General features: G+C 37.7%; 3 protein-coding genes across 3 annotated transcripts; 2 read left to right on the forward strand and 1 right to left on the reverse strand.

The window, feature by feature from the left end:
* The first annotated feature begins 1,186 nt into the window (after positions 1-1,186).
* Positions 1,187-15,635, forward strand: LOC306854473 (lysophosphatidic acid receptor 6-like). Its single transcript, XM_079392521.1, has 3 exons — positions 1,187-1,273; positions 3,279-3,506; positions 12,863-15,635. Exons 2-3 carry the CDS (start codon positions 3,488-3,490, stop codon positions 13,858-13,860), a joined length of 1,017 nt encoding a protein of 338 aa, XP_079248647.1. The 5' UTR covers positions 1,187-1,273; positions 3,279-3,487; the 3' UTR covers positions 13,861-15,635.
* A 1,251-nt stretch (positions 15,636-16,886) lies between these two features.
* Positions 16,887-19,062, forward strand: LOC306853883 (lysophosphatidic acid receptor 5-like). The gene has a single exon (XM_079391551.1). It carries the CDS (start codon positions 16,992-16,994, stop codon positions 17,892-17,894), a length of 903 nt encoding a protein of 300 aa, XP_079247677.1. The 5' UTR covers positions 16,887-16,991; the 3' UTR covers positions 17,895-19,062.
* Positions 19,063-19,619: 557 nt separating this feature from the next.
* On the reverse strand, positions 19,620-26,715 carry LOC306853752 (integral membrane protein 2C-like). The gene is made up of 6 exons (XM_079391398.1): positions 26,410-26,715; positions 24,437-24,580; positions 22,767-22,955; positions 22,573-22,683; positions 22,340-22,490; positions 19,620-21,193 (listed from the first exon to the last, which is right to left on the reverse strand). The coding sequence occupies exons 1-6, from the start codon at positions 26,503-26,505 to the stop codon at positions 21,102-21,104; spliced, it is 783 nt and encodes a 260-aa protein (XP_079247524.1). The 5' UTR covers positions 26,506-26,715; the 3' UTR covers positions 19,620-21,101.
* Between the last annotated feature and the right edge of the window lie 504 nt (positions 26,716-27,219).

Consider the following 27,219-nt stretch of genomic DNA (forward strand, 5'->3'; position numbering starts at 1 on the left):
TGTGACTTCTCCCACACTTTGAAAGCAGCTCTTTACAAAGGCTGCACTGTCAAAAAAGATTTGTGAGATTCTGTGTTGTAAGATTACTGGAAATTACAGGAAAATGCTATTTAAATGTTTTCTACTCCAAAATTCATGTTAAATTCATTGTGTTACTTGCTGTTTTTTTGTTTGTATAATGTTGTCTCCATTTTCAGTAAAAAAAAAAAAAAAACGATTGTAAAATCACAATGTTGTAGGTTTTAAAGAATATTTATTTTTTTAATTTCATGTTTTCTGTTTTCATTATTATGCATAAATCTAGGCAAGTTTTGGTTTATGCTTAAAACATAAAAACAATTTGTCAGAAAAGCGAAACGAAAAGGTAAAAAAAAATCATTTTAACTAAATTTAACGCTGAGATGTTTTACAGAAAACATTTTAAAGCAAAAATACATTTTAATAGTATATTTTGTGAACCCTAAAATATTTTAGTCTAAATTAATCTGTGTTATTTTAGTATTATTTATATACTATTTTAGTATTCATTTTTTTGTTAGTAATAGTTCTAAAAGTTTTTGTTTTTTGTTTTTATTATCAGTTTTAGTCAGTTCAGTTAATATTATTCATATTAAATGTTAAAAAAAAATTAAATATTATTTTTAAAATATTTCTAAGATTAAATGTCTTTTTACTTCATTTTAGGGCAACGTTTCTAATTTTCATTTAATATTTATAGTTTATTTAATTTCAGCTTTATTTCAATCAAATAAAGTGATTTTTAATAGTTTTACTTTCAGTCAAAAATAACAATACATTCTTTATAACACCCTGTTCTCTACAGTCAGCTGACTACTCAGGGTTAAAAAGTTCTCTCTCTAATGCTTAGCCAAAAACTCTCTGTCTAATCCCATTGTGCTCCTGCTGATTAACACACTTTGACAAGCACACAAAAGCACAGACACACACATACACAGCTCAGAATGTGCATGCAACCACAAACATTTACCGAAAAATAATCCTAAAATTTCCATTGAAGCACAAACTACAAGCACAGCAAGCACATGGTATAACATGCATCAAGCACAGACGTAAATTAGGCAAACCTGAGTCAGGCAATTACTATCACAAAAAAGAGAGAAACGCCTCTTACCATTACCTAGTCAAGCCAAAGATCAGTATTACATTACAAGGAGAAAGAGCCTGCATACCTAAGAGAGCAATAAGGATTATGGGACGTCTCTGTGTGTGCCTCTAATCTAACCATACTTTGGGGCCAGAATTGCTGGATGATGTAAGTTATAAATCTGACAAAACCAAATTTACAGTCTTTTTTTAGCATTATGATTTGGATTTGAGTTTGCATGTCGCCATATATTTTAGATGGTATGTCCCCACATAGACAGCTAGGTAAATGTGTGTGTGTCAGAGTATTCAGAGGTAGGGGTGTATAAACAAAGCCTGCTGTCAGTATTGAGTTTTGGGATGGAATGTGGATTCACTAAATCCTCGGATTCCTGAGTTTATGTAATGCCAGTAGAAAGAGCGCTGCGTCAATGTGACGGGCGCACCTCGCTCTTATAAACTTCACCTGTGAAGAACAGGTGTGCTGCAGTTCTATAGGCTACATGGCAAATTGCCCAGCCTTGTCTAAATGAGCATCAGCATTGCGATCAAAGTCCATGCGATAGCAGTTTTGCCTCTATAATGCTTATTCGTTAACTGTGTGAACAAATATTGTTTGTGCTGTTGCTTCATATTAGCATAATAAGATGCTAATATTTTTGGTTTCAAACATATGCAAATAAATAATCATTTTAATTATTGTTGACAAATACTTTTGGGAAACAAAGTGGAAGCATAGGGAACAATGGCATTTCAGTTTAAGTATTCCTGGAAAACCAGCTGAAGAGCAGCTTTAGCCAGGCTGGGAGAACGGCTAAAACCAACATAGGCTGATTTCTTAATAATTTTTATGAGTCATTAACAGCGGAACTTGAGATTTGTCGTCATCTAGTGGTGAGGTTGCCTCTTTTCTTTGCAGGAGGAGGGCCTTACTGTAAAATATTACTGTACATGTTGTGTTGCTGGCGTGAGAATAAGATGAATATTGCTGAAAAAGGAAGTCAGAATGGCTATTTGGCTTTTAAAGTATGCGGTGCCATTTCACACACACACACACATTTTCTCTCTGTCTATAGCCCAGCTAACAAATAAATTTGCTAACGTTTCATTAAGTTATGAAAACGTAATTTCTAAACGTTCTATGAACATTTAAAATATCCAATCGTTTAAATGTTAACATTTTTTTCTTGATTATACAAACATTAAGGAAACCTGCAGACGTTATAGGAGTGTTATTTCATATGTTCACTGGACCTTTTGAAGCAAGCAGGCCTAGTAACATTTATAAAACTGTTAGATGAACGTACAAATATACAGTAACATCAGTAAAGACTCTGAACAAACGTTCTGTTAACATTACTGGAAGAGTGTTTGTTCATAACTTTGAGAGAACCTTGCCAGAACATTAGCTAAAGTTCTTGTTAGCAGGGATCTTTCTGTCTAGTATGACAGTAAAGCGGTGACATACCGCAGATCTAGGGGGGCCTTTAACGTCATACACAAGCTTTATCATCTAAACCATGCTAACTCCAGATAGCACACACGTGTATGTCTGCAGGATGTCTGTTAAAGATCATTTGATCTGGAAATCATCTGCTGTGTACAAACATCTGACAGACGTCTGTATGATGTAAGTTTTTCAGCCTATACTAAATTTATAAACATCTTAAAGACATCTAAAAAATGTCTATTTGACATCAGACAGGAAATGTCCTATAGACATATTGCAGATGAGCAAACACTGTCTTGCAGATGTAAATGCACACTTCAAATAGACGTCTCTGTGATGTACATGAGATTTACACACTGACAGCGACTGTTATTGTGGCCCATTTTTATTGTTATTGTTTATCTATGTTTTCTGTGCGCCACCTAGACAAGTGAACACAATAAAACCCACACTTAAGTAGTTTATCATAGCCTATTTGTTGGTCAAATGTTTGAGGTTTTTTGAACTGCTATGAGTTTCATAATTGTTTTACTGTTGATATTTAGCTAAAAGCCTGTCTAATAGAAGGTTGAAGTTCTTAACCTCATATAATGTAAAAGCACGCCTTTATCTGTGAAAAGTTAACTGCAAGCTATCTTCTTATTTGACTAAGCCCACAAACACTGTGCGCGTTACAGAGGGCGTGTGAGCGTGTGCCGTGTAGCTATTGTTTCTCTTTTGTCAGATGAACCTCGCCAGTTTCTGTCTGACTGCATTATTCATCTTGTCTGCAACGGAAACACAAGAAACAGAACTCACTCTGCCAACAGACACAGCACGCAATGCTTCAGCGACATTTCTCACAACTCATCTCCTGTGAGGACCTACAACTTGCCTTAAAGTGTGGATAGCGGCAGACGACAGCAAAAAAAAAACAATTTATTGCCCTTGGGAATGAACTCTAACACATCATGTGAGTATAGCAATGTACTATGTAGGCTAACCACAGTTTCCTCCAAAATGCAGCGATATCCATATGATCTTGACCGTAAATTCAAGATATTTATCTTTCAGAAGTAGGTTATGCCTTTTGTTTTATTTATTGAATATCTAGATAGCCTATAACATTTTATTCATTAAAATATTGTCATTGTAACAGCATCTAGCTTGTCATAATTTGTCATTATAGTTCATTCTTGATTTAAACATTCATTCAAAGTGGTAGGCTACATTTCTGAAAAAAAACTAATTAGGCAGCAATTAAAATGTGCAAATTTTAGTGTTGTTACTATAGAATAAATGAGACAAAAGACAAAAACAAAAAAGAAAAGCCCCAGGGAGACCACATTTCCATTTGCCGCTTCAACCGTGATATCGTCAGAGAATTTCCAGTGATTTTCGTTTGATCTCAAGTCACCATACAGATTTAACCTACTTTTGGGTACAATTGACCTATAGTGTTCGGATGGAAAATCGTTCATCTTCAATCTTATCTAGAAGATGTATTTATCTGTTCGGCCCACGAGAATTTCTAAGTAGCATGCATCCTGACCATGTTTCTCAAGTAGCCTACTACAGAAATTCAATTCAATTGTAATAATGATAGGATGTGGTGAGTTCCTGTCAACGGTTATTTGCATGTAGATTTCCATATATTGTTTGTTTTTAGATGTCACATAGGATATAGGAGCCTCATCGCTACAACTCAGGGTTGGTACTCAGAGCTTAAAGACCTGTTCACAAAAAGAACGATAACTATAATGATAACTGTTAGCTTCTACACCAAGCCTGGATAAAGCACTGTTCCCTATCGAAAGGGAACTCCTGTTGCGTTGTCATTTTTTATTGACGACTGCTAATGGGGAAACTCCTGTTTACTCTGTTACTGAAGCCTGAATTGTTAACGTTTGTGTAGCTGCACAAACCAATGGCGTTCGAGCCCGCCAGAAGGGGCGGAGCCGAATGCTACGGAAGTCGGCCCAGCGCGCCATTTCATCAGAATCTTCTCCTTCAGCGATGAGACCATCTCTTTCACATAAAAAAAAAAAAAAAACAGCCCAGCTCTCCCGTTTCTCCTCTCTCAGCGAGCTTGGAGAAAGGAACGGTGCAGTCACGGAGCTGAGCAACCAGGTTTGAATGATCCCACGCCGGCAAGAGCCCACTGTGCTTATTCTCCCCCGACACCTTTATCCACCGGTGTGTGTTTTACAAGTGAGATTAGCACCCCTGTTCGAGCGGCTCAATCTCTCTAGTCGGATCAGAGTAAGAATGGTGTCACCAATATCAGATCACTGACAGCTTCGCATTTGTGTATTCGCTGAGGCTGCGCTCACTGAGACAGGCTGCTTTCACAGAAAAAGCGTGAGTTTGTCCCTGCATCGCTCACGGATCCCCTTCTTCAATGAAGATGGCCCTGAAACTCTCGCACGTCTCCTCTACCTCGGAGAAAAAAAATGGCGAACTTGTGAGTTTTGAGCAATCAGGCATGAATGATTTATGTCGGCACAGTTCCCGCGTGTTTCACTCTTACCGCAGCACTTTGATCTGCCAGTGTATTTTATACGTGAGGATCAGCGCCCCTCACTTCATCGAGCAGCTCTGTCCTTCTAGGCAGATCGGAGTAAGGGCTGTCACTAGTGATTTCACATCGCTGACAGCCTTGGATTTGAGTGCACCACTCGCCTGGGTAACCCCCACGCTGAGGCTGCACTCACTGAGACAGATTGTGAGAGTGTGCGTCTCGCGCCGGCACAGCTCCCGCTCGACCCACTCTCCCCTCAGCGCTTGATCCGCCAGTGTGTTTTACACGTGAAGATTAACCCCTTGTTGCACGAGTGGTTTTATCCTTAAAGGTGGATGCACACAGCACTTTGATCTGCCGGTGTGTTTACACGTGAGGATCATCAACACCCCTCATTTTCGAGCAGTTTGATCTTTTGGATTAAAAGAGAATACTGACGGCTTCAGATTAGATGCACACACGGGGGAGTCAAGCGAAGCAAACTTTTGAGAGGAAAGGAAAGGATAAGTTCTCGCTGAGGCCGGAACTTAATCGAAGTAAGCCGGAACGGCTTTCAGGTGACGTCCGTTCAGAATGTTAACTTTGAAACAGATCCTCGCGCAAATTCAGCCCAAGGACTGGTTTCTGTCTGTGGATCTGAAAGTCGCTTACTTTCATATCCGAATAATGCCCCGTCACAGACACTTTTTGAGATTCGCTTTTAAGGGAATAGATAAAATACATGGTCCTTCCACTGGACTGTCTCTGGCCCACTTACTTTTACGAAGTGCGTAGACACGGCTCTTTCCCCTCTGAGACAGATGGGAATCCACATACTGAACTACCTCAACGACTGGCTAATGCTAGCCGACTCAGAACTGGATAGTAGATGCTATCGCTCTGGTTTAGGCCTCAGCAGACGTGCAGTGCTCTATAGGTGTGAGGGCCCATTCCACCTGAGGAATGGCCTCCTCCTGGGCCTGGTCCAGTGGAATCTCTATTGGGGAGTTTTGTGCAGCTGCCGGCTGGTCGCCGCCGTCTACCTTTATCAGATTCTACAGTTTGGAAGTCCCTGCCCTGCAGGCACGGGTGCTATCGGCTTAGTGCTACTTTCTCCCTTCAGGCGGGTAAGGCTTATGATATTTTCATATGATATTTTCCAGATACTTCTCGGGTCTCTCTATAGCTTGGACTCACGAGGCCCACTCTGAGTGTGCCTGAGCTGAGCTCGCGGAGCAGGCTTAGTTCTGCTTCTGCTTATAGCACAGCGCTACTGAATGCGTTCCCCATTAGCAGTCGTCAATAAAAAATTACGACGCAACGGGAGTTCCCTTTCAATAGGGAACGCTCCGGTTACTCACGTAACCTCGGTTCCCTGAGATAAGGGAACGAGCGTTGCATAACTGGCCGTGCTATAACTGCATGCGAATCGATGGCTGTCGCTTCAGTCGTTGATTCTGATGAAATGGCGCGCTGGGCCGACTCCTGTAGCAGTCGGCTCCGCCCCTTCTTGCGAGCTCAAGCGCCATTGGTTTGTGCAGCTACACAAACGTTAACAATTCAGGCTTCAGTAACAGAGTAAACAGGAGTGTCCCCATTAGCAGTCGTTAATAAAAAATGACGAGTAACCGGAGCGTTTATTATAAGCACTGGCTGCTTATGTCATCTGCCACTTTAAATGCTAGTGGTTGGTGGATTCTGATTGGCTGTCAGTGTTTTTATCATTCATCAGCGGAAACACTAAATCCAATGAAAATCCAAAGTTGTTCCAATGATATCGTTGATTATTCAGGAGAGACAATGCAGGGAAGATTTAAACAATGTGTTTAGTTTCAGAATTCTGAAAATGGAAGCTCTATTTAAAACCATTTTGGCACATAGAGTAAGACACACAAAGAACTGTTATAAAGCAATATCAGCTTGATAAATGTGTTAAAAAAGCAGGCAGGATGTGCGTTCACCATGAAGCTACAAAAGCCTCAAACCTTTCCTCTATATTGAGAAAATAGTGTGTGGGTACACTCTAAAAAATGGTGCTATATAGCACTAAAAGTGGTTCTTGGCTCGTAATCATAGGGGAACCGCTTTTGCTGCTATTTAGCACCATATCTTTAAAGGTGCTATACAGCACATATTGCATTGTATTTCTTCAACAAAAAATGGTGCTAAACAGCACCAACAGTGGTTCTTTGGCTCGTAAAGAACCTTTAAAGGGGCTTAACAGGTTCTTTGTACAGCAGTGGTGCTATATATCCCCTCAGTCATGCTAAAGAACTGGTGAAGAACCGCTGAAGAACCACTGAAGTACCAAGTTTTGGTGCTATACAGTACCAAAAGTGGTTCCCCTATGATTACGAGCCAAAGAACCACTTTTAGTGCTATATAGCACTATTTGTTTTTAGAGTGTAGACGATCCTGAGAGGTTTGTCAGATAGTGGCACTAGTTCTGGCAAACCTGAGTAAACCAGAACCATGATGTCACTAGTGTACATAGTATACTTTGTTATTTGTGTCACCCAAAAAACTGGTTTCTGTCTCGATTTCTTTAACATATATAAATATTAAAGACAAACACTTGTGTTTTAGCTTTTAATGAAGTCAAACCAAAACAAGTTTGCTTATCATGAGAACAATCACCATATGTTGAAATATAAAACATCATCCCACAGTCATCTTTGTTCATGAAAGCCATTATAATGCTAACTGTAATGAGTACAATGTGGGTCTATAATTAATTCATAAAGTCTGATAGTCTGCTATACAATCATAGCTCTTAAAACCAGCTACACTGAAAAAAAAAAAATTCATTGAATTTACTATTTTTCTAAGGTAAGTGGTTGCAATCAATTTATTTTATCTACATTTAAATAAACAAATTTAGTTGACTAACTTTCAACATTTTTAAATGTTATGCTGAAATAAATTGTTTGCAACCACTTTGGATTGATTTGGGGTTTGGATTAATGTAAATATGATCTAGGTCTCTGAGAGATTACATTGAATATTTAGTTTTAAAAAATTAATGTCAAACTTTTATTACAAATGTCACCAACCAGTTGTACATTCTCACCTTTTACAAATTTATAGATACTGTTTGCACAAAGTGTAACAGGATGTAGAAATGACATCCTTTTTACACTTTTACACAATAGAAGTACTTTACCATGTTGCAAATGAGTGTCACACATGTTTTGTTTTAGTACAAGGCCTGCTAGTGTTCCTCTGAAAAAAGATGAAAATTCCATCCTGTTCCAAACCTCTATGACATTATTCCTGGAACACAAAAGCAGATGTTAGGCAGAACGTTTGTTTGTGCTTCTTTACATTACAATGGCAATTTTTTTGGAGGATTTAAAAGTAGAAATGTGAAGCTTATTTTGTTATTTTTTAATTTTTGAAAACTCCTTTAAAGCGTATTATTTAACCCATGAAGTTGTTTAAATCATCAATTGTTTTTAGGTTATGAACACTCTTAAAAACACTTAAAAACAAGAGCTGGGAAAATATAGGACAGACAACACATTTTGGGTTAATTTTATCCAGTAAATTGGGTTGTTTATTTAGCCCAGCAAAATGGATCAATTCATTTGTGCTATAATACTAGCTTATTTTTACTTCATACATGAATTAATGCTTACAGATTAACTTAAATCATCTAAACTTTTGTAAAATACTCCACACAACCACTGGTTTGCATGATAACTTTCTTTTATTTTCCTTTATTCATATTACTTACAGTATAGCATATTTTATAGGCAATACATATTGTATTTAAACATGTTTAACAAACATTAGAAGTAAAAATAAAACATGAGTAACGGCGTACAACGACCGTAACAGCGCTGGCTCTGGTGCCTGAGATGGAAACCTGTTTGGTGAGGAACTGCTAACTTCAGACCGCCGCCCTGCGTTTCACTCATAGCAGAAATATGCCATGACCTGCCCATAAACAAACAGCAAAGAGCTTTGAGGACATATTTTAACATCCAAAATCTTCATATTCTGAATAAAAATCTTTTATTTTATGCAAAGCATCAGGCATTTTTTCTGAATTTGCCATAATTGACACAAAGCATGAAATGCACTCATTGTGCCATAGCGATATTATGAGGTCAATATGAGCTCTATGTGATGTGTGATTAACTTGAACTCCCTGAGGTTTGATGGTTTCAAATGTTCCCACTTCTGATCTAGACTGGAACCCTACACAAACACTGGGTTGTTGTGTCTGACCCAGGAGCTGACCCAGATAGCACCCCTGATAGCACACGTACGTCTCGGAGACGTCTATTTGACGTCTGCATTTACAGCTGCAAGATGTTTTTTTTTTAAGTGTTTGCTCATCTGCAATACATCTATAGGACGTTTCCTTTTAGATGTAAAATAGACGTCTAGATGTCTTTAAGATGTTCATGATTTAAAATGTATGTAAAACTGACATCTGAAAGACGTCTGTCAGATGTTTGTGGACAGCAGAGGCTTTCCAGATCAAGAGATCTTTAACAGATATCTTGCAGACGTACGTGTGCTATCTGGGACATGTACGTCAACAAGATGTCTGTTAAAGATCTCTTCCCCTGGCAAGCATCTGCTGTGTACAAACATCTGATAGAAATCTTTAAGATGTCAGATTTACATACATTCTAAATCATAAGCATCTTATGATATTTTATGAATTTCTATTTGATATCTGAATGATAGGAAATGTCTTATAGACGTATTGCAGATGAGCAAACACTCTAAAAAATACATCTTGCAGATGTAATGGAGATGTCAAAAAGATTCTGTGATGTACTTGTGCAATCAGGGGGGTAACAAAAAAAAGCAGAAACGGAAAAAAAAAGGACCCAATAAGCTCAACCCAACATTTGGGTTGAAAAAAATAACCCTGAATTTTTCTTAGAAGTTATGAAGTTGTATAGGAGTGCTTTTTTTATTTCTCACACAAAATATTGCAAATTTTGTACTGTGAAAATTAAATATTTTAGTCAAATTAAAAATATATATATTTTTTAAACTAATCCCAAATCAAATAAATAAATAAATGCATAATACAAATAAAAGAATCAGTTAATAGGCTATAAAAAATAAACTAAGACTTTGCGTGTGCACTTTCTTAGCTTTTTGTTTTAAAGAAATATCAGCATGTCCACAGAAAATGCTTCTTGTACAGAAAATGCTTTTGAAACAAAAACAGAATGGTCTGACTTTGGCTTTTTGAAAGCAGACGGGCTGATTGAGAATGTAGTTTCACTTTTTGACAGTAGGTGGTGCTTATGGAACAGCCGTTTAGCTACCTGTCTGTATCGACTGAAACCAAACATTCCTCCATCTTGTAAAAACACTGCCAATGTTTACCCTTGTTTTATCCCGTTCCCATTGTATGTCTCTGTGTATTTGTGTATCAGCCATTAGCTCTGACATAAGATCACATGAACACATGTTGAAATGAATGCCATGCCTGCCTGTGTTGAGGAGATGAATAAAAAATAAATATTAAGTTGAATTTAAAATAAAAAATTGCATTCGAATGTAAAAACGGTGTGTTTGAATTTTAGATGTGCATCAGGGAGTCTTATCAGTGGCGCACAAGATGCGGTGATGATGATTGCCTTGTCCAAATACCCACACTTGCTGTCTTGGCCACTTGAGAGCGTATGCGCAAACTGTCCCAGGTCTTAAAAATGGCAAAGCGCAGTGCCCTTAACGCACACTAATTCCACACTAAGTGTATCCCATCGTGCATCATGCATCTGGGGCAGTCATGGCCTAATGAATAGAGAGTTGGACTTGTAACCCGAAGGGCGTGGGTTTGAGTCTCAGATCCAGCAGGGATTGTAGGTGGGGGGAGTGAATAACCAACACTCTCTCCACCCTCAATACCACGACTGAGGTAAGACCCTTGAGCAAGGCACCGAACCCCCAACTGCTCCCCGGGCGCTGCAGCATTGGCTGCCCACTGCTCCGGGTGTATGTTCACTTGGATGGGTTAAAAGTGCAGAGCACAAATTCTGAGTATGGGTCACACATACCATACCTTCTGGAAATGACTTGATGCTCATGCAGGTTTCCAGATTGAGGGCATGCAACAGGAGCGATCACAATTGACAATGGAAGGCAACAAGCCTTACAATTTAAGCTGCTGAGTTGATTTAACCACGTTTTAATATGCCTCTGGTCATAGAGCTTTTTAGATGCTGAGGCTTTTTAGGTCGGTTAGAAGTGGTGCTCCGATTAATCGGCTACCGATCAATATCGGCCGAAAATCGCATTGGGATGTTTGATCGGTGGTCTCTATAAAGGCAAATCTAAAAAAAAAAAAAAACAATCAGCACTTGCGCGCTCTCCTGGAGACCTGTGCTCATGCACACTCACAGCGCACACACATAACGTCAGGTTCACATTACTCCGTTTGCAGTGCGTTACTATGTGGTGTGTATTTTTACGCGCTCATGTTAACGGATTAAAGTGTTCACACTGCACACGATTGCAGTCCGGTAGTGTGATCCAGGAGCGGTGCATCTGCAGCAGTGGAGAGATCCTTTCTGCACTGAGTCTAATTTGCTATGCTGCACGCGCTGAATTAAAGTAACAGCGCATTGTTTGCAATAAATATGAACATGGATTGAATCGAAACTGTAATTACACCATAAATACTTATAATTAAATTCTACTGTGTTTCACGGTCAACACATAGGCTATGGCTTTTTGGCTAGGTTTATGTCAAGAGCACTTTTAGATAAACAAGGCAATAATAGATGGCACTCGTGAAGGTAGTAAAACAAAGTTCTTTATGAACCCCAGGGTTGCTTGTAATAAAGAATTAAATGCAAAAGAAAAGGCACCGTTTCTATCAATGGTAAGTTTTAATGTAGAATGTTTGTGATAATGTAAGAAAACTAGTTTAAATGTTTTGCCACTTGCTTGAGCAACTTAATATATCAGTCAAGAAGTAGGCCTAAATGCAAAAGTAAAAAGCATTGAATAATGTGTTTGTTACGTCAATGAAAGATTATATTACTGTACTGTGTAAAAAAAGAATCACAATGCTGAAAAAGCATTTTAAGTAACAATGTTTGGATTTGAAATCTAAATAATGGATAAATGTTGTGTTTGTAATAAACTGCCATGGATCAGTTGCAGACTCCTGTGTGAAACCACAGTCAGTGCTGCTTCTGCACCGCTTCTGCACATGGACTGCATACGCACTGCAAACCAAACAGAGTATGTGTGAACCTGGCGTAAAAGGCCACCTCACATACAGCCAACGAAATCAGGCTTGTGCTGTGTGTAAGCTATTGTGCAACAATTGCACAATAGTCAAAACAAAAATGCAGTGCATGATCAAATATTTAGATGAGATAAATATATATTTTTGAAAAATGTCTAAAAATGTCCTCCACCCTTCAAATTAAAAAATCCTAAGTCACCTAAGAGGGGAATTCATTTTTAAAAATGAAATTCAGGCCCTGAATAAATGTAAAAAAATATTGATTGGATCATCACTTTAAATAATTCTACATGATAAAAAGGTTTTAAAAAGTATCGGTATCGGTGATGGTATTGGCGGATACTGCTTTCTGTGCTTTCTGTGGCCGGTGATCGGCCTCAAAAATCCTGATCGGAGACATTCCGACATGGAACACACATTTAGAAGTAGAATAACTGGCTATAGCATTGTTTTTTGTAGAAACGCAAAGCATGTTTCCTAATTATCTGCAAACATATTATGGAATTTTTATGCTTGAGTACAGTCCAAAAATTCCATACAGCACTTTAAACTGAACTATTTCTTCAAAGACACCTCTTTCTTTCTCTCTCCCATACAGATGAGTGTGATTGGGTGTGTTGGGTCCAGAGGTGTGTGTATGTGCCCATCCTGGTTTTCGGTTTGCCTCTGATCCTGGCCGCTCTGTGGCAGCTGCTCTTCCGCATTCGACGCTGGAGCGAATCCACGGTTTACCTCAGCAACCTGATCATTAATGACAGCCTACTAATGCTGTCCCTACCCTTTAAAATACACGCCTATAAGAAGCACTGGAATCTAGGCCAGACTTTCTGCTCCCTGCTGGAGAGCCTGCTCTATGTCAACATCTATGGCAGCATCATGCTGAGCGTGTGTATCGCGGTCGACCGATACATTGCTTTACAATTTCCATTCGCTGCACGCCGTTTGCGATCTCCGCGCAAGGCAGTGCTCGTGTGCCTAATCGTGTGGATGGTGGTCATTGGATGGAGCGTCCCCATCTACAGACTTCATGATAATCCAGAGAACAAAACATTTTTCTGTTTTGAGCAATTCTCCAACTCAACGTGGACAAAAAGTTGGATTCTGGCATCTATGGAAACAGTGTTTTGCAGCAGCGCTTTGGTGATGGTGTTCTGTTCCATGCGTGTGGTGCAAATCCTGCACAAACTGAGGGAGCGCTACCCTGGAGATTCCAAACTGCGCAACAACAAGAGCATGAAGATTGTTCTCAGCAACCTGGTGGTCTTCCTCACATGCTTCATTCCTTACCACATAGCAGCGCCCATATACTTCCATGCCAAGACAGGCAAGTGGGAGCAAAGCACTATTGTTCATCTACGCTACTTTGTTCACATAAGCATATGTATTAGCAATGTGAACATCTTGGCAGATGGCGCATGTTACTACTTCATCCTTAAAGAGAACCTGGAGTCTGCAAAGCAAGAGAGGAGAATGGCTATACACGTCAGAGAGACACGCATAAGACCATCAAAGAGTTTAACGGTTGGAGAAATACATAATGGTGCGCCCAAAGCCACTGACAATACGGAAATATGTGTGGATACTGGTTTTACGTAAAGATTTACACCAAAACTCATGAAGAGCAAATGCAAGGATGATTAATCCTAAAGGAACACAGCAAAGGAAGACAGTAAGACATGCTTGTATAGTTGAGGATGCAGGTGGATGGGAAGTATATACACACAGGATGTGTGTTTACGTGTGATGTAGGTGAATTTTTGGGTACAAAATCGCAATAACTCTCATGCACTGGAATTTTATCACTGCTTTTAATCTGAAACCATGTCAATTGCCTTCTGGAACATTCTTGTAACAAATTGAAATTAACAATTTGTCCAGGTCAGATTTTTCCCCAAAGAAATCAAAGGAAAAAAATAAATATGTTTCTTTCTTTTTTGCATTGTGACATTATTTTAAGACAATTAAGCTAATTTTACCACCTTTATTATTCTTGAATGATGATTCTCATCACTGCCATACATGTCATTTTTATCCATGTGTGTTACTGTATCAATACAATTTGCAAATAAAAATCAATTAATTTTAGTGAAGACAGTAAAACTAAGAATATATAAATAATTTCTCATTACTGTATCATTAAAATCTAATTATTCTAATACAATAATAGAAGAATAGAAGTTATTAATATTGATTTTGGTAACACTTTATAATAACGTTCAGTTATAAGTCATTAGTTAATGATGAACTAATCCTTTACAAACCATTCATAAGTGATATGCTAACAATTTGTGTATGTTTTGTTAATTCATTTACAAGTAATTAACTAATGATGAACTAATCATTTACAAAACATGACTATACATTCACAAATGATTAAGTAATATGCTAACGATTTACAAATCTGCCATAAGTTATCTTTAAAATATAGCATTGTGAAATAATCAGACAGGTCCTTAATGGTCAATAGTCACTAGTTAATATATTATTAATCACTTATAAATCATTGAAATGTCAACATTGTACTATTATCTCATCTCAGTTTAGTGTATACAGTAATGCAGATGAATAAAAATTGTATTACAGTGATAAGAATCATAATTTAAGAATTCTTTTGAAAAGACAAATGCATTACAGTACTGGGAATCAGGTGATAAATTGTCCTGAATATAATGTCACAATTAAAAAAAAAATTAAAAATCCTAAAAGAGTCCTAATTGTAGGTTACATTTTATTTGTGCAAAAAAAATTCATTTTCATTTCCATGATTTGTTTGGCACCAATTCCTCTTTTCACCAGCAGAGGACGCACTTCAGCTTTCAGTTTTTTTAATCGTGGTAAAGCCTGCCAGTCAACAGGTGGTTATAATAGTGTTCATATTAAAGGAAATTATTAACTTTAACACTATCTTCCTGCCATAGATTAAAGTTTAAGTTGATGTCAGAGGTTCCTGTTCTGAAGCAGATGCATCTGTGTGGGAAATGTGCTACGAGAGAGTAAAGGTGAAATGCAGTTGACAGGGAATGTCTTGTTTTACAGCAGGGACGTGTGACAAAACCCTACATTTCAGGTTTTTTTCTGAAAAAAATACATTTACATGTTTTGTTTTTGAACCAGATAAATGTTGCTCTGCTTATAGATATACTTCCATGTGTTTTATCATTAAAAAGATAATGCTGCTTTAATGTAGCTGAGTCATTTTATAAAAGTTTAGCTTGCCTCTAATGATCTATTATAAATGAACAGTGTTTTAGCTTCAACTACAATTTTTGAGGTTCCTCACGAATAACTTGCAGGTACTTCTGATTTCTGTTGTCTCCAGCTCCCTTTGTCTGTGTTCATGTTATTTATTGCAATAAATAAGACTTTGTATTAAAATATGTGTGCTCCGTTTGAGGCATATTCATTTCAGCTTTCTCAAGATGATTGCCAGTGTGCTACATGAAATCAACCTATAAAATATAACCATGCGAGTACATATTTTTAGCTGTGGGAACGTGCATAGTTAGACGTCACAAGCGCTCTCAGTAACGCTCTCAGTCCAAATTGTTTTCTCCAGCAGTAGTTTTGTATGAATGCAATATAACCGCACTGACATATATTCTCTTAAAGGTTGAAAGTCTATTCTACTTAAATATCAAGTTAAGGGCATGTTGTCACATCTGTTAAAATGTTATAGGCTATATTAATCTATAATTTATTAACCCCTATATTTATGGCTGTATACAATATTTGTTGGGCTGTAGAAAGTAAGAGACATGCTCATGTAGATGAGTATGCAAATGGATGTAAAGTATATAATCAGTATGTCACGTTTGTGTTCATGTGGCATAACTGATTTACATAAATGTGAAACTGAAATAGTCTTACTCTTGAGTGGTATTTATATTGTTAGTAGTATAGTGTTTTCTCACATAACACAATGGATGGAGTGAAATGTATCTTTACTTAACATACACCTCCTTTCAAAATGAAAATAAGTTGTCCAGGTCACATTTTACATACATAGGCCTACATAAATAAATAGTTTATTTATTTATAAAATTGAAGTCTATTGAGACCTTTATTTTATTTATTATTATTGTTATTATTTTCAAGTCAATAGGGTACTTTTACTTCTTTACTATAATACAAAATAAAGTTTCTTTCTCATTGTAACATTAAAATTAGTAGAAATAATTAGATCATCAATGCCTTAAATGCATGCATTACAGTCATGAGAATCATTATTTATTATTTTTTACATTTGTAAAGTTGATGTAAATCTACAATTTATTAACCAATATATTTATAGGTTTATTTACCATCTTTGTTGTCCAAAATGTCACCTTAAATCGCTTGTGCACTATATTGTTGAAATGTTTCTTCAAGAATACCTGTTTAATATAGCAGGTTCCCATATGACGTCATAAGTGGCAACATGTACCAAAAGGTCAAAATGAGGTCAGAGAACTGTACATTTTTTTTCTGGACATAGAGAGTGGAAATTTTTGTAGTTAATAAAGTTTGCCATTAAATTTGACTAAAAGTCAACCTACCGTGAGAAATAGGACAGGCTCCTCTAAAGAGGCGGAGAAACCCCCTCACCTTATTCTACATCCTTCCTCGTCAGTCGTTTCATTGCTCGCTGGGTTCCCTCAAAACCAATTTAAAATCCACCCAGATGTCAAACAAAATCTAAGAGGCCAACTTCAACCTTTCTGATTTCATACACCGTTCTCGTCTGAAACATGAACTTGTCGACGAACTCGTGCACAACTCTTGACCCTTCGAACCGGTACCTGGCGTCGGCCGTGGTGTACGGCCTGGTCCTGGCCGTGGGTCTACCGCTCAACACGTTTTCCCTGTGGATCCTGCTGCGTACTCACGGGTTCCGGTCATCGTGCGCCGTGCTCATGGTGAACCTCGCCGTGTCCGACATGCTGCTCGCGCTCTCCCTGCCGCTGCGCGTCTACTTTTACGCAACGCTCCAGTGGCCGTTTGGAGCGGCCACATGCACCGCTGCCTTAATGATGTTTCGCGTGAACATCAGAACGAGCTGTATCTTCATCACTTTAATCAGCGTGGACCGGATGATCGCCCTGGTCTTCCCTCTGCGCTCCCGGTCTCTGAGAACCTCCGCGTGCGCGCTGAAGTGCTCCGCGCTAGTGTGGATCCTCATCAGCATCCTTTGCATCCCAGAGATGAACAGACTCTACGGCGCCCTGAAGGGGTGTCCAAACATACCGTGCTTTGAGGTTCACGCGGGCCCCGAAAGCTCGCGTGTCGTCTCGCTCTCACAGGCGATATTTTTATTAATACTCCTGCTGGTCAATATCGTCTCCACGGTCGTGGTAATAATCGTACTGAGGAAGCGTCCCAGCGACGGAGCGGCCAAGGTGAACAACAAAATGAACGTGATACTGATTTTTGTCGTCAACATGTTGGTGTTTATTATATTTTTCCTGCCGTTTACTTTACAACTCTTGACGAACAGTGATAATAGCGGCGAGGTTATACGAGCGCTCGTCTGCCTGGCGAGTGTCAACTGCTGTCTGGATCCGCTCATCTACTACTTCTCTCTGGACTCGTTCTGGCAGGACAAGGGCAAAAGACAAACGGATGCAGGCACTTATTCCCTCAGCAGGTCTTGACCAGCTGAGAACAGTTAGGATAAACAATTGTGAGGACATGGAGATGCATAAAAATGTAAGATGGAAGGACGACTCGCAAAACTTTTGCGCTCTTTCGCAAAAAAAGCATTGTGTTGCCCTGAGAAAGTTTGCGGTTGCGGCTCGCAAAAGTATTTAATTAGAGTGAATTGCGGGCAAATTGGGACACTTTTGAGATGACTGGGGAAACCTGATTGAATTTGAGAACTTATTTCATTAATCCACTTAAATGTTCCTGAGCAGATTAAACGGCAAAGTTGTTAGATAGCCTATTTTGTTTAAATTTCCCATTTAAATCTCAAAATTTGCACTGTGGTCTGTTGAACCTGGTAGGTACCTACATGTCTTTAAATGCATTTTTTATGTACTTGAAATTTAAGTGAAGCCTCATGAAAAGACTAAGAATATCTCCAAAAAAGAAGTGTTATATTTTGTTGATAATGTATAAAACATGTTTTTGTTTTACATGCTTATTTATTTTTAGAACCACATTGAAGCAATGCTTTTTCCTGTGTTACCAAGGTGCAAAAACATATTCCTTTTTTGTCATCATCATTTCTATCATAGATGTTTACCGTTGAGGTGGTTTCTTCATATAAAAAGTTACAGTAATGTTGCAGTGGTTTATACAGTGTTGTGATAAATGTGCCAGTTGTTAAATCTGCCGTCATTAATGCGATGACAGAAATTGCTTATTTTCTATAGTTGAGGCAGATGATTTGTTTTTCACTTTTTTGTTGTAATCTAAAATGTTTACCACAATAATAAATGTAAAAGAGTTTTTTTATAACATGAAATCAAGAATCTGAGGTTTCAGTGATTCCTCGAGTAAGGTGTCTTTTATCATGTGAACGAAATAATGTTGCATTAGCTATTTTTTAATGTTATATTAAAAAGGAGTTTGAATTGGGTTATTTATGGATAATTCAAATGCCTTGCAGGTGTCATATTTTCATGGTGAGTCACGTTTCCTTCTTTTTCTCCCCCAGACTCTGTGTACTATGTGACAAATACTGTAACTAAATACAAAAAAGTATTCAAATAATGAGCAGCAGTGAAGATTTTATAATTTTTTTAGATAAACTAAATAGCGTTTTTGTTGTCTAGCTGCCATAAATCTAATAATCTTATATAATCCTAATAAACCTGTTTGATGAAAAATGTTTAGAAGTCTTGAGCATGATTTAGCTGTTAAGAATTTGTTCTATAAACTGTGTTTACATTTTGTAAACTAACACTGCATGAAACAGCAGGAATGGAACTATGCCGTGTTTGGAAGCAGTCCTTTGCGTTTGGTGGCATATTTCATCCGCTATAAAATAACTTCAAAGTATCTTTATATGGATGGATATAAGGTCAAAGGTATAGTGCATCCCAAAAATGAAAATTTGCTGAAAATTGAGTCTACATCTAAGATGTAGGGGAGTTTGTTTGTTCATCAGAACAGATTTGGATAAATTTAACATTGAATTTAACACGACTTGCTCACCAATGGATCATCTGTAATGAATGGGTACCGTCAGAATGAGAGTCCAAACATCACAATAATTCACACCACTCCAGTCCATTTTCTGGGCGAGTACATTTTCAGCAGATTTTCTTTATTGGGTGAACTATTTCTTTCTTAATTTCTGCATTTTTTGTCAGCAATAGAGTTTACTCACATTAAAACATTTTTAAAAATAGTTAACAAAAACATAAGAATTTGGGTTCCAATTTATTTTAAGGTGTCCTTGTTACAGTGTAATTTTACATTTAAGCACTGTGTAATATTATTAATTAACTACATGCACTTACTATATGATTAGGGTTAAGATTAGGGTTTGGCTTAGGGTTTGACCTCAGACTGAGCTGAGAGGATTGGCATATCAAACGCAAGGGCACAAGATGATGCAAGATAATTCCAAAGTCATGCATGAGAATAATCGTTTTTAGTGACACATATTTCCCCTTTCTTATAGTTTCATAGAGTACAAGAGGTCTGATACTATACAGACTTCCTCAGTTTCTTAATGTCAAAATCAACAATGATGTGTGTTCTGTTTGTTGTTTATCACAGGATATTTTTCTAGAATCTGCTCAGGGGGTAAACCAAGCAGTTATGCAGCATTATTGCAATTGCTTTTGTTAAAGAAAAAACTGGGTTTGACCGTGCTGTCAGTGTTTCGTAACAGAAACGACAAAAAAGATGTGGCATAGCTAGGTCTTATTTGTTTATTTACATGTTTGCTTCACCCAACTAAACAAGGTTTTTAACTTCAACACACACATAAACACGAAGAGCTTTTGAGATTGTATACATTAGTCCAGGGCATGAATCTGGCCTAAGGCTTCGCTCATATGATAAGAAAATACTCAGACAATGCATGTGTTGTCTTGAAAAGCATGCAGAGAGAGAAAGAAGAAAAGAGGAAGTGGCACAGGAAGCATGTTGTAGAAGCACTAAACTTTGAGATACGTAGTAAATAATCACATGTGATAAATGTAATGATGGAAGCGATTTTTCATCAGACGCTTTAACCGGCACTAGGATCAGTTAGGATATTCATGAGCAGTGATGCACCGAAAGAAAAGTTAATATTGTGCCTAACAACACAAATCAGGGCAAAAGACAGTTTTTCTTTAGCTTTGCAAATGTGTTGAGCACAAGCAAACTCTCTTTATACTACTAGATAAAAATACTAAGAAAATTATTTTTGCAATTCAGAGATTGGATGCTAGAGTAATACTTTCTGATACTATTTTTCGCATAATTTTATGGTATTTTTGGCCAGTTTCGGTGCATCTCTATCCCAGAATAGATCTAAAAACACACAAATGCATAAGAAAGCAAAGAGCAGTTTGATGGAAAACAAACAGCTAGTTACACGCAGGTACGAGCATGCAGGCATTGTGCAGCTTAATGCCCATGTAATCTTCTCATTTAAAGACTTCAGATGCTACTGTTACATTTTTAAATGCGTCAATTTGAAAATGCTCATTATTGCAAATATGCAGAAACAAACTGTTCAGACATTGTCAAGGGAATATTTGTAATGAATTACAAGGTACAGAGAGAGAAGTACAAAAAGAGAGAAATGGGGTGTAAAGACATTAAGAGGTAAAGAGTGCGATTTTCAAAGGGGTGTGGCTACTGAGACCAGAGGGCGTGGTCTCATCAGAAATAGGCGGGGCAAAGTGAAAAACAGCCTATGGAGTCTCACAAATCATTGTCTCCACCACGAAAGTGTTCTCAAAGTGACGGATTCGGTGACAGTTCTGCGCATCACGCTTGGTGATACCTAACAGGAAAAATATAAAATAATGTGAACAAAATCTTTTAGAAATTACCAGGGTTATTATAATTAACAAAAGCTAAAACTGAAACTAAAACTTTTCATTACCTGAAATAAAATAAAATACAAAGAACTTTCCTCATTTTAAGTTAGTTTACCTTGATGTTCTAAATAACTAAAACTAATCTCATATATATATATATATTCAATATATTAAAATATAATTAAATATTAATAAAAACAATATTATCTGTAGTTATGATACTAAAATGACACTATAAATCACTTCATATTAGAAAAAAATTAATATTCATACTTTGATTTTGTCATTTTATTCACCTGTGTCTCACTAATTATCCTCATTTGCCTACTTATTTAAGTTTTAGCCTGTCCTGTGTTCCCTTGTTCCGATATTGTCAATGTCTATTGTAGATTACCCTCTGTGTGGATTTATTAAAAGACTGTTTGCCTTCATTCATCTTCTTCGTGCACTCATTTCACACCGTAGCGTGAAAATAGTGTACAAGAACCGTAAAATACATGATGTAATCACAAAATATGGGATATTGAATTGTATAAAATAATATAAAATAGGAACTAACAATTGAATATTCATGGATCATAATTTCATAGCCTGCCTCCACGAAACTGTCCCACTTTCCCAAAAATTCATGGTTGTCATGGATATTATCATATTATATTCCCACAAAAAGATCTTCGTGGACCAGGGAAAAGTAGATTGCTTAATACAGGAAGCCATACCGTGGGTGTTATGTAATTGTTCCGCTAATTAGCTGCAATGAGCCATTAAGCTAGACGTCAATCAGATTTGTATGGCAGCTGTGAAGCCACACAGGAGCACAGTTTCCTCCCACCAAGAAGATGAAGAATTAATTATGGCGTAATACTGTATTGCCAAATTGGGCTTGTAGCTTGTTGCTTGTTGTTGAGATGCAAAAATATATACCTTAGTTTTTAAAAATGAAGATATTTTTATTTAATGTTTCAGTTTTAGGTGAACCCATTAAATATGATGTAATTATTATAGTCATGTGATATAATGCACTCTATTGGAAACAGCCTTTGACTGATCCATATTAGCTGACCACTACTATTCACACTAAAGAAAAAGACAAAAATATGTAAACTTACGACGGCGTGAGGTGCGGCGGCGGAGCCTGTACGTATCTTTACCGTTACACAGACGGTAAATAAAGCGGCCAAGCTGATGGATATTATTAACACGACCAGTCACGACCATCTCTTCCTGGACAATGTACGTCTGGGGCAGGTAAGTCCCTTTCTACAAAAAGATAGAAATGCAACACCACCAAATATGTATAGTTTACATTTCAAATGCCTTTATATACAAACAATACAGGTACCTTGACGTTGATGAGCAGTTCCCAGAGGTTACGTGGTGGCATAACCACAGAGGTGTTGAGCTCGATGACATAACACTTATCTAAGGCAATATCATGGTAAGCTGTCAGACCCTAAAAACCCAAACGCATCACATGAAAACATATTCTGCTGATGTATTAGTATTAGTACATATAACGAGAGCTAAATGTGTTACCCTGTTGAAATCATGAATGATATCAGCAGGGTCTGTGTTGCTGAAGTCGGGCACAGGTATGCTGATTTGCTCGTAGTTTTCCTTCAGGTAGATCCCAACGCTCTCCTCCAGCTCGTGAGACCCTCGCAGTGGAGCAGCCACCGAATCTTCGTACACGACACGGCAGTGGAACCGACTCTGATCCGGAACCTGAATAACCATCACATACAAGACATGATTTTAAATTATATGATAATACTGTTCTGATCTTACCATCACCTAAAAGCCCTGACAAAAGAACATAAGATAACTTTCAAATAGGGCTTAAAATACATATTGATTTTCATACTATCCTATCAGTAACTCAGTCTTTTACTATGCACTGCTTTAGCATGTGTCTACAGTCTAACCGTAAAAATGGTATAAGGTAATTTTTTTGCTTACGAAAACAAGCTTTCCATTGATGTATAATTCTTGTTAGGATCTTACAATATTTGGCCGAGACACAACTATTTGAAAATCTGGAATCTGAGGGTGCAAAAAATCTAAATATTGAGAAAATTGCCTTTAAAATGGTCTAAATTAAGTCCTTAGCAATGCATATTACTAATAAAAAATAAAATTTTCATATATTTATGGTAGGACATTGACAAAATATCTTCATGGAACATGATCTTAACTTAATATCCTAATGACTTACTCCCGATTTTTCTCAACACAGGGACAGGAGAGCTGTCAATCAATAAAACAAAGTAATAGTACAAAGTAGTAGTTTATGAGCGAGTCATTGAATCATTCACTCAAACAACTCAAAAACAAATCCCATAGCGGATGAATCACAGCAGCGAGCCATCAACAAAACATTTAAGCGCTTGATGAGACAAAAATTGAAATGCAGAACTAAAAGAAGCTTCAGCTTAACTAATTATACAGTCATGATTGTGAGTGTTAAGCCTTCTACACACTGCACGATTTTAGCAATCCTATAAGATCAATGCAGATCACACTGTGCCAAATGAATCTAATAAACTTGGGTACGACATGCATGTAGACTGTACGATGATGACACATATTGATTTGTACTAGGGTGACCATACGTCCTCTTTTCCCCGGACATGTCCTCTTTTTGGACGTACAAATGTCTAAATCGTTCAAAAGGTCAGAGATTCGGATTTTGCTTTCTACAGTCGCCCTTCAATTTCTGACCATCACCTTCTAATTCCATTCCATTCTAATATTGAATATAACTTCCGCGCATCAGGGAGCCGCTATCAATATGCAGAGCATTTAAATTTGGAAGCCTTTTAGCTGTGTTTATGATAAATCTGCATAACAGTGACTGTAAAATATGTATTTTAGGTATGGAAATGAGATATTTTGAGTTTTGATATTTGGGATATGGTCATTGTGCTACTTTGGGGGCTACTTTAACCCCCCTCAAACCCAATAATCATGTATTTCTGACACTGGCAGAAAATGATCGTGAAAAATGATGAGACTATCTTTGGTCGCAAGACTGTGACAACGGCCATCTTTGAACCTTTCTTACTGTACGACACAGGACCACCGATTAGAAGCCACGATCATAGAAATCGCCACGATTGTTTCACGATGCCAATCTTTCGTCTGGGACAGCTACAAATCATGCAGTGTGTTTCAGGCTTTATGCCACTCGTATAATTGTGTGCTACCTGAGGAATGATGTAGTAGCGGTAGATATAAATTGAAGCATATATCAAACTGCAGGTGAAGACAATCAGTGCAGTTGTCAAACAGCAAAGTCCACTCAGGGAGGAGCGTTTCCGTCCGACAGGCAAGACCAGCTCCTCGTCCACCTACAAATACACACACACACACATATTTTTATATCATATTAGGGGCATTTACAAATTTTTATTTCACTTAGCATACTACTACACCCTAATTTGAATGAAGACATTTAGCCCCTTTATGAAGTTGTTTTCATCATGAGCTCCTCCCACAGGCCTCCACAAAGTAGGTCATTTTAGATTGTACTATCTCAGCAGGAACATTTGGTCCTTACCAAGATGGCAAAACCATCATGTCCTCAATATACTGTGCCACTTTCAGTATGATCACCCACACACTGGGAGACGTGCTACAATCGGCACTATACTCACTTGCATGCAGTGCAGCCAAGAATGGATTATTCAGTGCTCGCGTACTACAGCGGGAAATGATTAGATGAGAGATGCCGATAGGCAATGACTAATAACGCCCCCAGTCTTGCAACCCATCTGCCAACTGCACAGCACATGGTTTGATCTGGCCTCATTCTTAACCCAAACACGTATGTTTGGTTTGATATCATGATGGTGACTTCCTTTTGACTTATCAGCTTATCGTTTTTACATTATTCAGTTCTGGATCCTCAGCTCCCATGGCCTTATGGGAAAGCAAAGTGTCCAATGACTGCACAATTTAGCATCTCTGTGGATGCAGGAAGTCATCCAGATATTGCCATATTGTTCCCTTTAAGTTATGAAAATACTGAATACTTACTGAATGCAGATGTTATAGAAAACATTCAGTGAATGGTCCATTTGATCAGTTTTATGGTAATGTTACATTGTAATGTTCAGTAAGCAGTGGTAACAAGTAGTAAGCAGTAATTTTTAAAAACATTAGACAGAAACGTTTCAGTATAATGTTCCACGAACGATGTATAAATCACATTTCTGTGCTAATGTTTTGAGAATGTTATTAAAGACCAGATAACTGGCATTCTCTTAATGTCACTGATTTGTTTATAACTTTGAGGAAACTTCACCAGACAACGTTCCCTGCCTATGTTTCCTGAATACTGCATACTCATACCCATTTGACATGATGTTTGCATCTTTCCTAATAGGGAAGTATGAATATTCTGACAAAAGGGATAATTAGAGATGCTAGTGGGCCATGAATTACTCACTTCACCTTGTTTTATTCATCGTTAGGGGGTCATTTGGTCCCCAAAGACAGCAAAACGCTTACACACACTGATATTAAACAGCTAAAGCTCACGGAAGTCATTTCTCCTCACCGTAGCCATCTGCCATTTTGTCTCTATTGGATTTGGGTCTGTGTGTGTGTGTGTGTGTGTGTTGCTTAGACACACAAACCTGTGCTGCACTGTCAAATTTCATCCCTTGTCATTATAAACTCTTAAGAATAAAGGCCTTAAGCTCTGACAATAACAATCCAAGCATTCATACTAATTAATATATTTTAAAATGAAGGGCAAGATGTTTTCAGCTATTTTATATTAGTTTAACCAATGATGTTCTTTAATTAAATTATTAAAGAATATCTATTTTATTAAAATATCACAATAATGCACACATTTTGAGCACATAGGGAGATCTAGTGCACATTTTATGTCTGAGATAAACATGATGCATGATGTGATTGGTGCAGGTGCTGCAGCATCCATGTCCTCTTGTTATGAAACCAAAGGGCAACAATATTGCTGTATTTCAGAAAAAAAACAAAAAAAACTACAAATGCATAAAACGTGCTGATGGAGCATTATCTATAGATCATGATGGCATGACACGATTAATGGTTTACCATGGATGTTCTTTCCTTTCCGGCTTTAGTTTGGTTTCAACCGCTGTTTTCCGTGACATTTCACATGATGCACACAAAAAACGAAACTTACGTGTGGATGCGGTATGAATATTTGAGTTTTATCTCCATCGCCCTCCTCTTTCTCGGCTTTTTGTCCCGTGATGGGCTGAAAGCTGATCTTCACCATGATGAAGGAAAAAAACGCTGTTTTTAGCAAGAACGCAGATCCTTTATACCCCTTGGCTTTCTGACACTATATTTGCCGTTTGTTATAATGGACCGGAAGAATCTTTTATTTATTTATTTATATATTTATACATAAAAATCGCTCTTAAAGTCACAGTGCCAGCGACAGCGGTGATGATGCGCGCGACCCAGAATGAGCAAGCGCGCGCACGTTTTGCCTACATCATGCGTGTGGACGAATTTAGCTGTTTAAGATATACAATTTTATTTCGCTATCTGATGGTAATACTACGGTACTATCCATATATGCAATAAATTAAAAATGAATTAAAGACGATGCGCGCGACCAAGAATGAAAAAGCGTGGATTAAGTAACCAACCAGGCTGCATCTATCAATCTGCATAAAAGGTGCTGTAGTGTTATAACGGTTATACCTTGTTGCAAGGTCCTAAAATGGTTGTACCATAGTACTTTAGTGAATAAACACTGCTAATCAAAGAAAAAAGACAGTAGAAACAATTATCTTATTCCAAACTTTATTTCCAATTGTTAGTCTGGCTACTGATTGACATTTCAGATGAAACTCCACCATTTCTGAGCCCAAGTCTTATTACTCGGGCCAGTTCTACATAGGTTAGATTGAACAGACAGCAAGAGGTTTCCAGCCCCGTCTGTTAGACGTCCATGCTTAATCTAAGGCTGCAAAACAGAAAC

The sequence above is a fragment of the Barbus barbus genome (assembly GCF_936440315.1).
Source record: "Barbus barbus genome assembly, chromosome: 34".
Classification (NCBI taxonomy): domain Eukaryota; kingdom Metazoa; phylum Chordata; class Actinopteri; order Cypriniformes; family Cyprinidae; genus Barbus; species Barbus barbus.

What these genes read in the sequence shown, in the direction of transcription:
- LOC306853883 (XM_079391551.1), top strand. Translation starts at nt 16,992, where the DNA reads ATGAACTTGTCGACGAACTCGTGCACAACTCTTGACCCTTCGAACCGG.
- LOC306853752 (XM_079391398.1), bottom strand. Translation starts at nt 26,505, where the DNA reads ATGGTGAAGATCAGCTTTCAGCCCATCACGGGACAAAAAGCCGAGAAA. An exon ending in GCTACTACATCATTCCTCAG is followed by an intron (nt 22,956 to 24,436) that starts GTAGCACACAAT and finishes ATGGTTATTCAG; the next exon opens with GTTCCGGATCAGAGTCGGTT. An exon ending in AACTGCTCATCAACGTCAAG is followed by an intron (nt 22,491 to 22,572) that starts GTACCTGTATTG and finishes ATCTTTTTGTAG; the next exon opens with AAAGGGACTTACCTGCCCCA.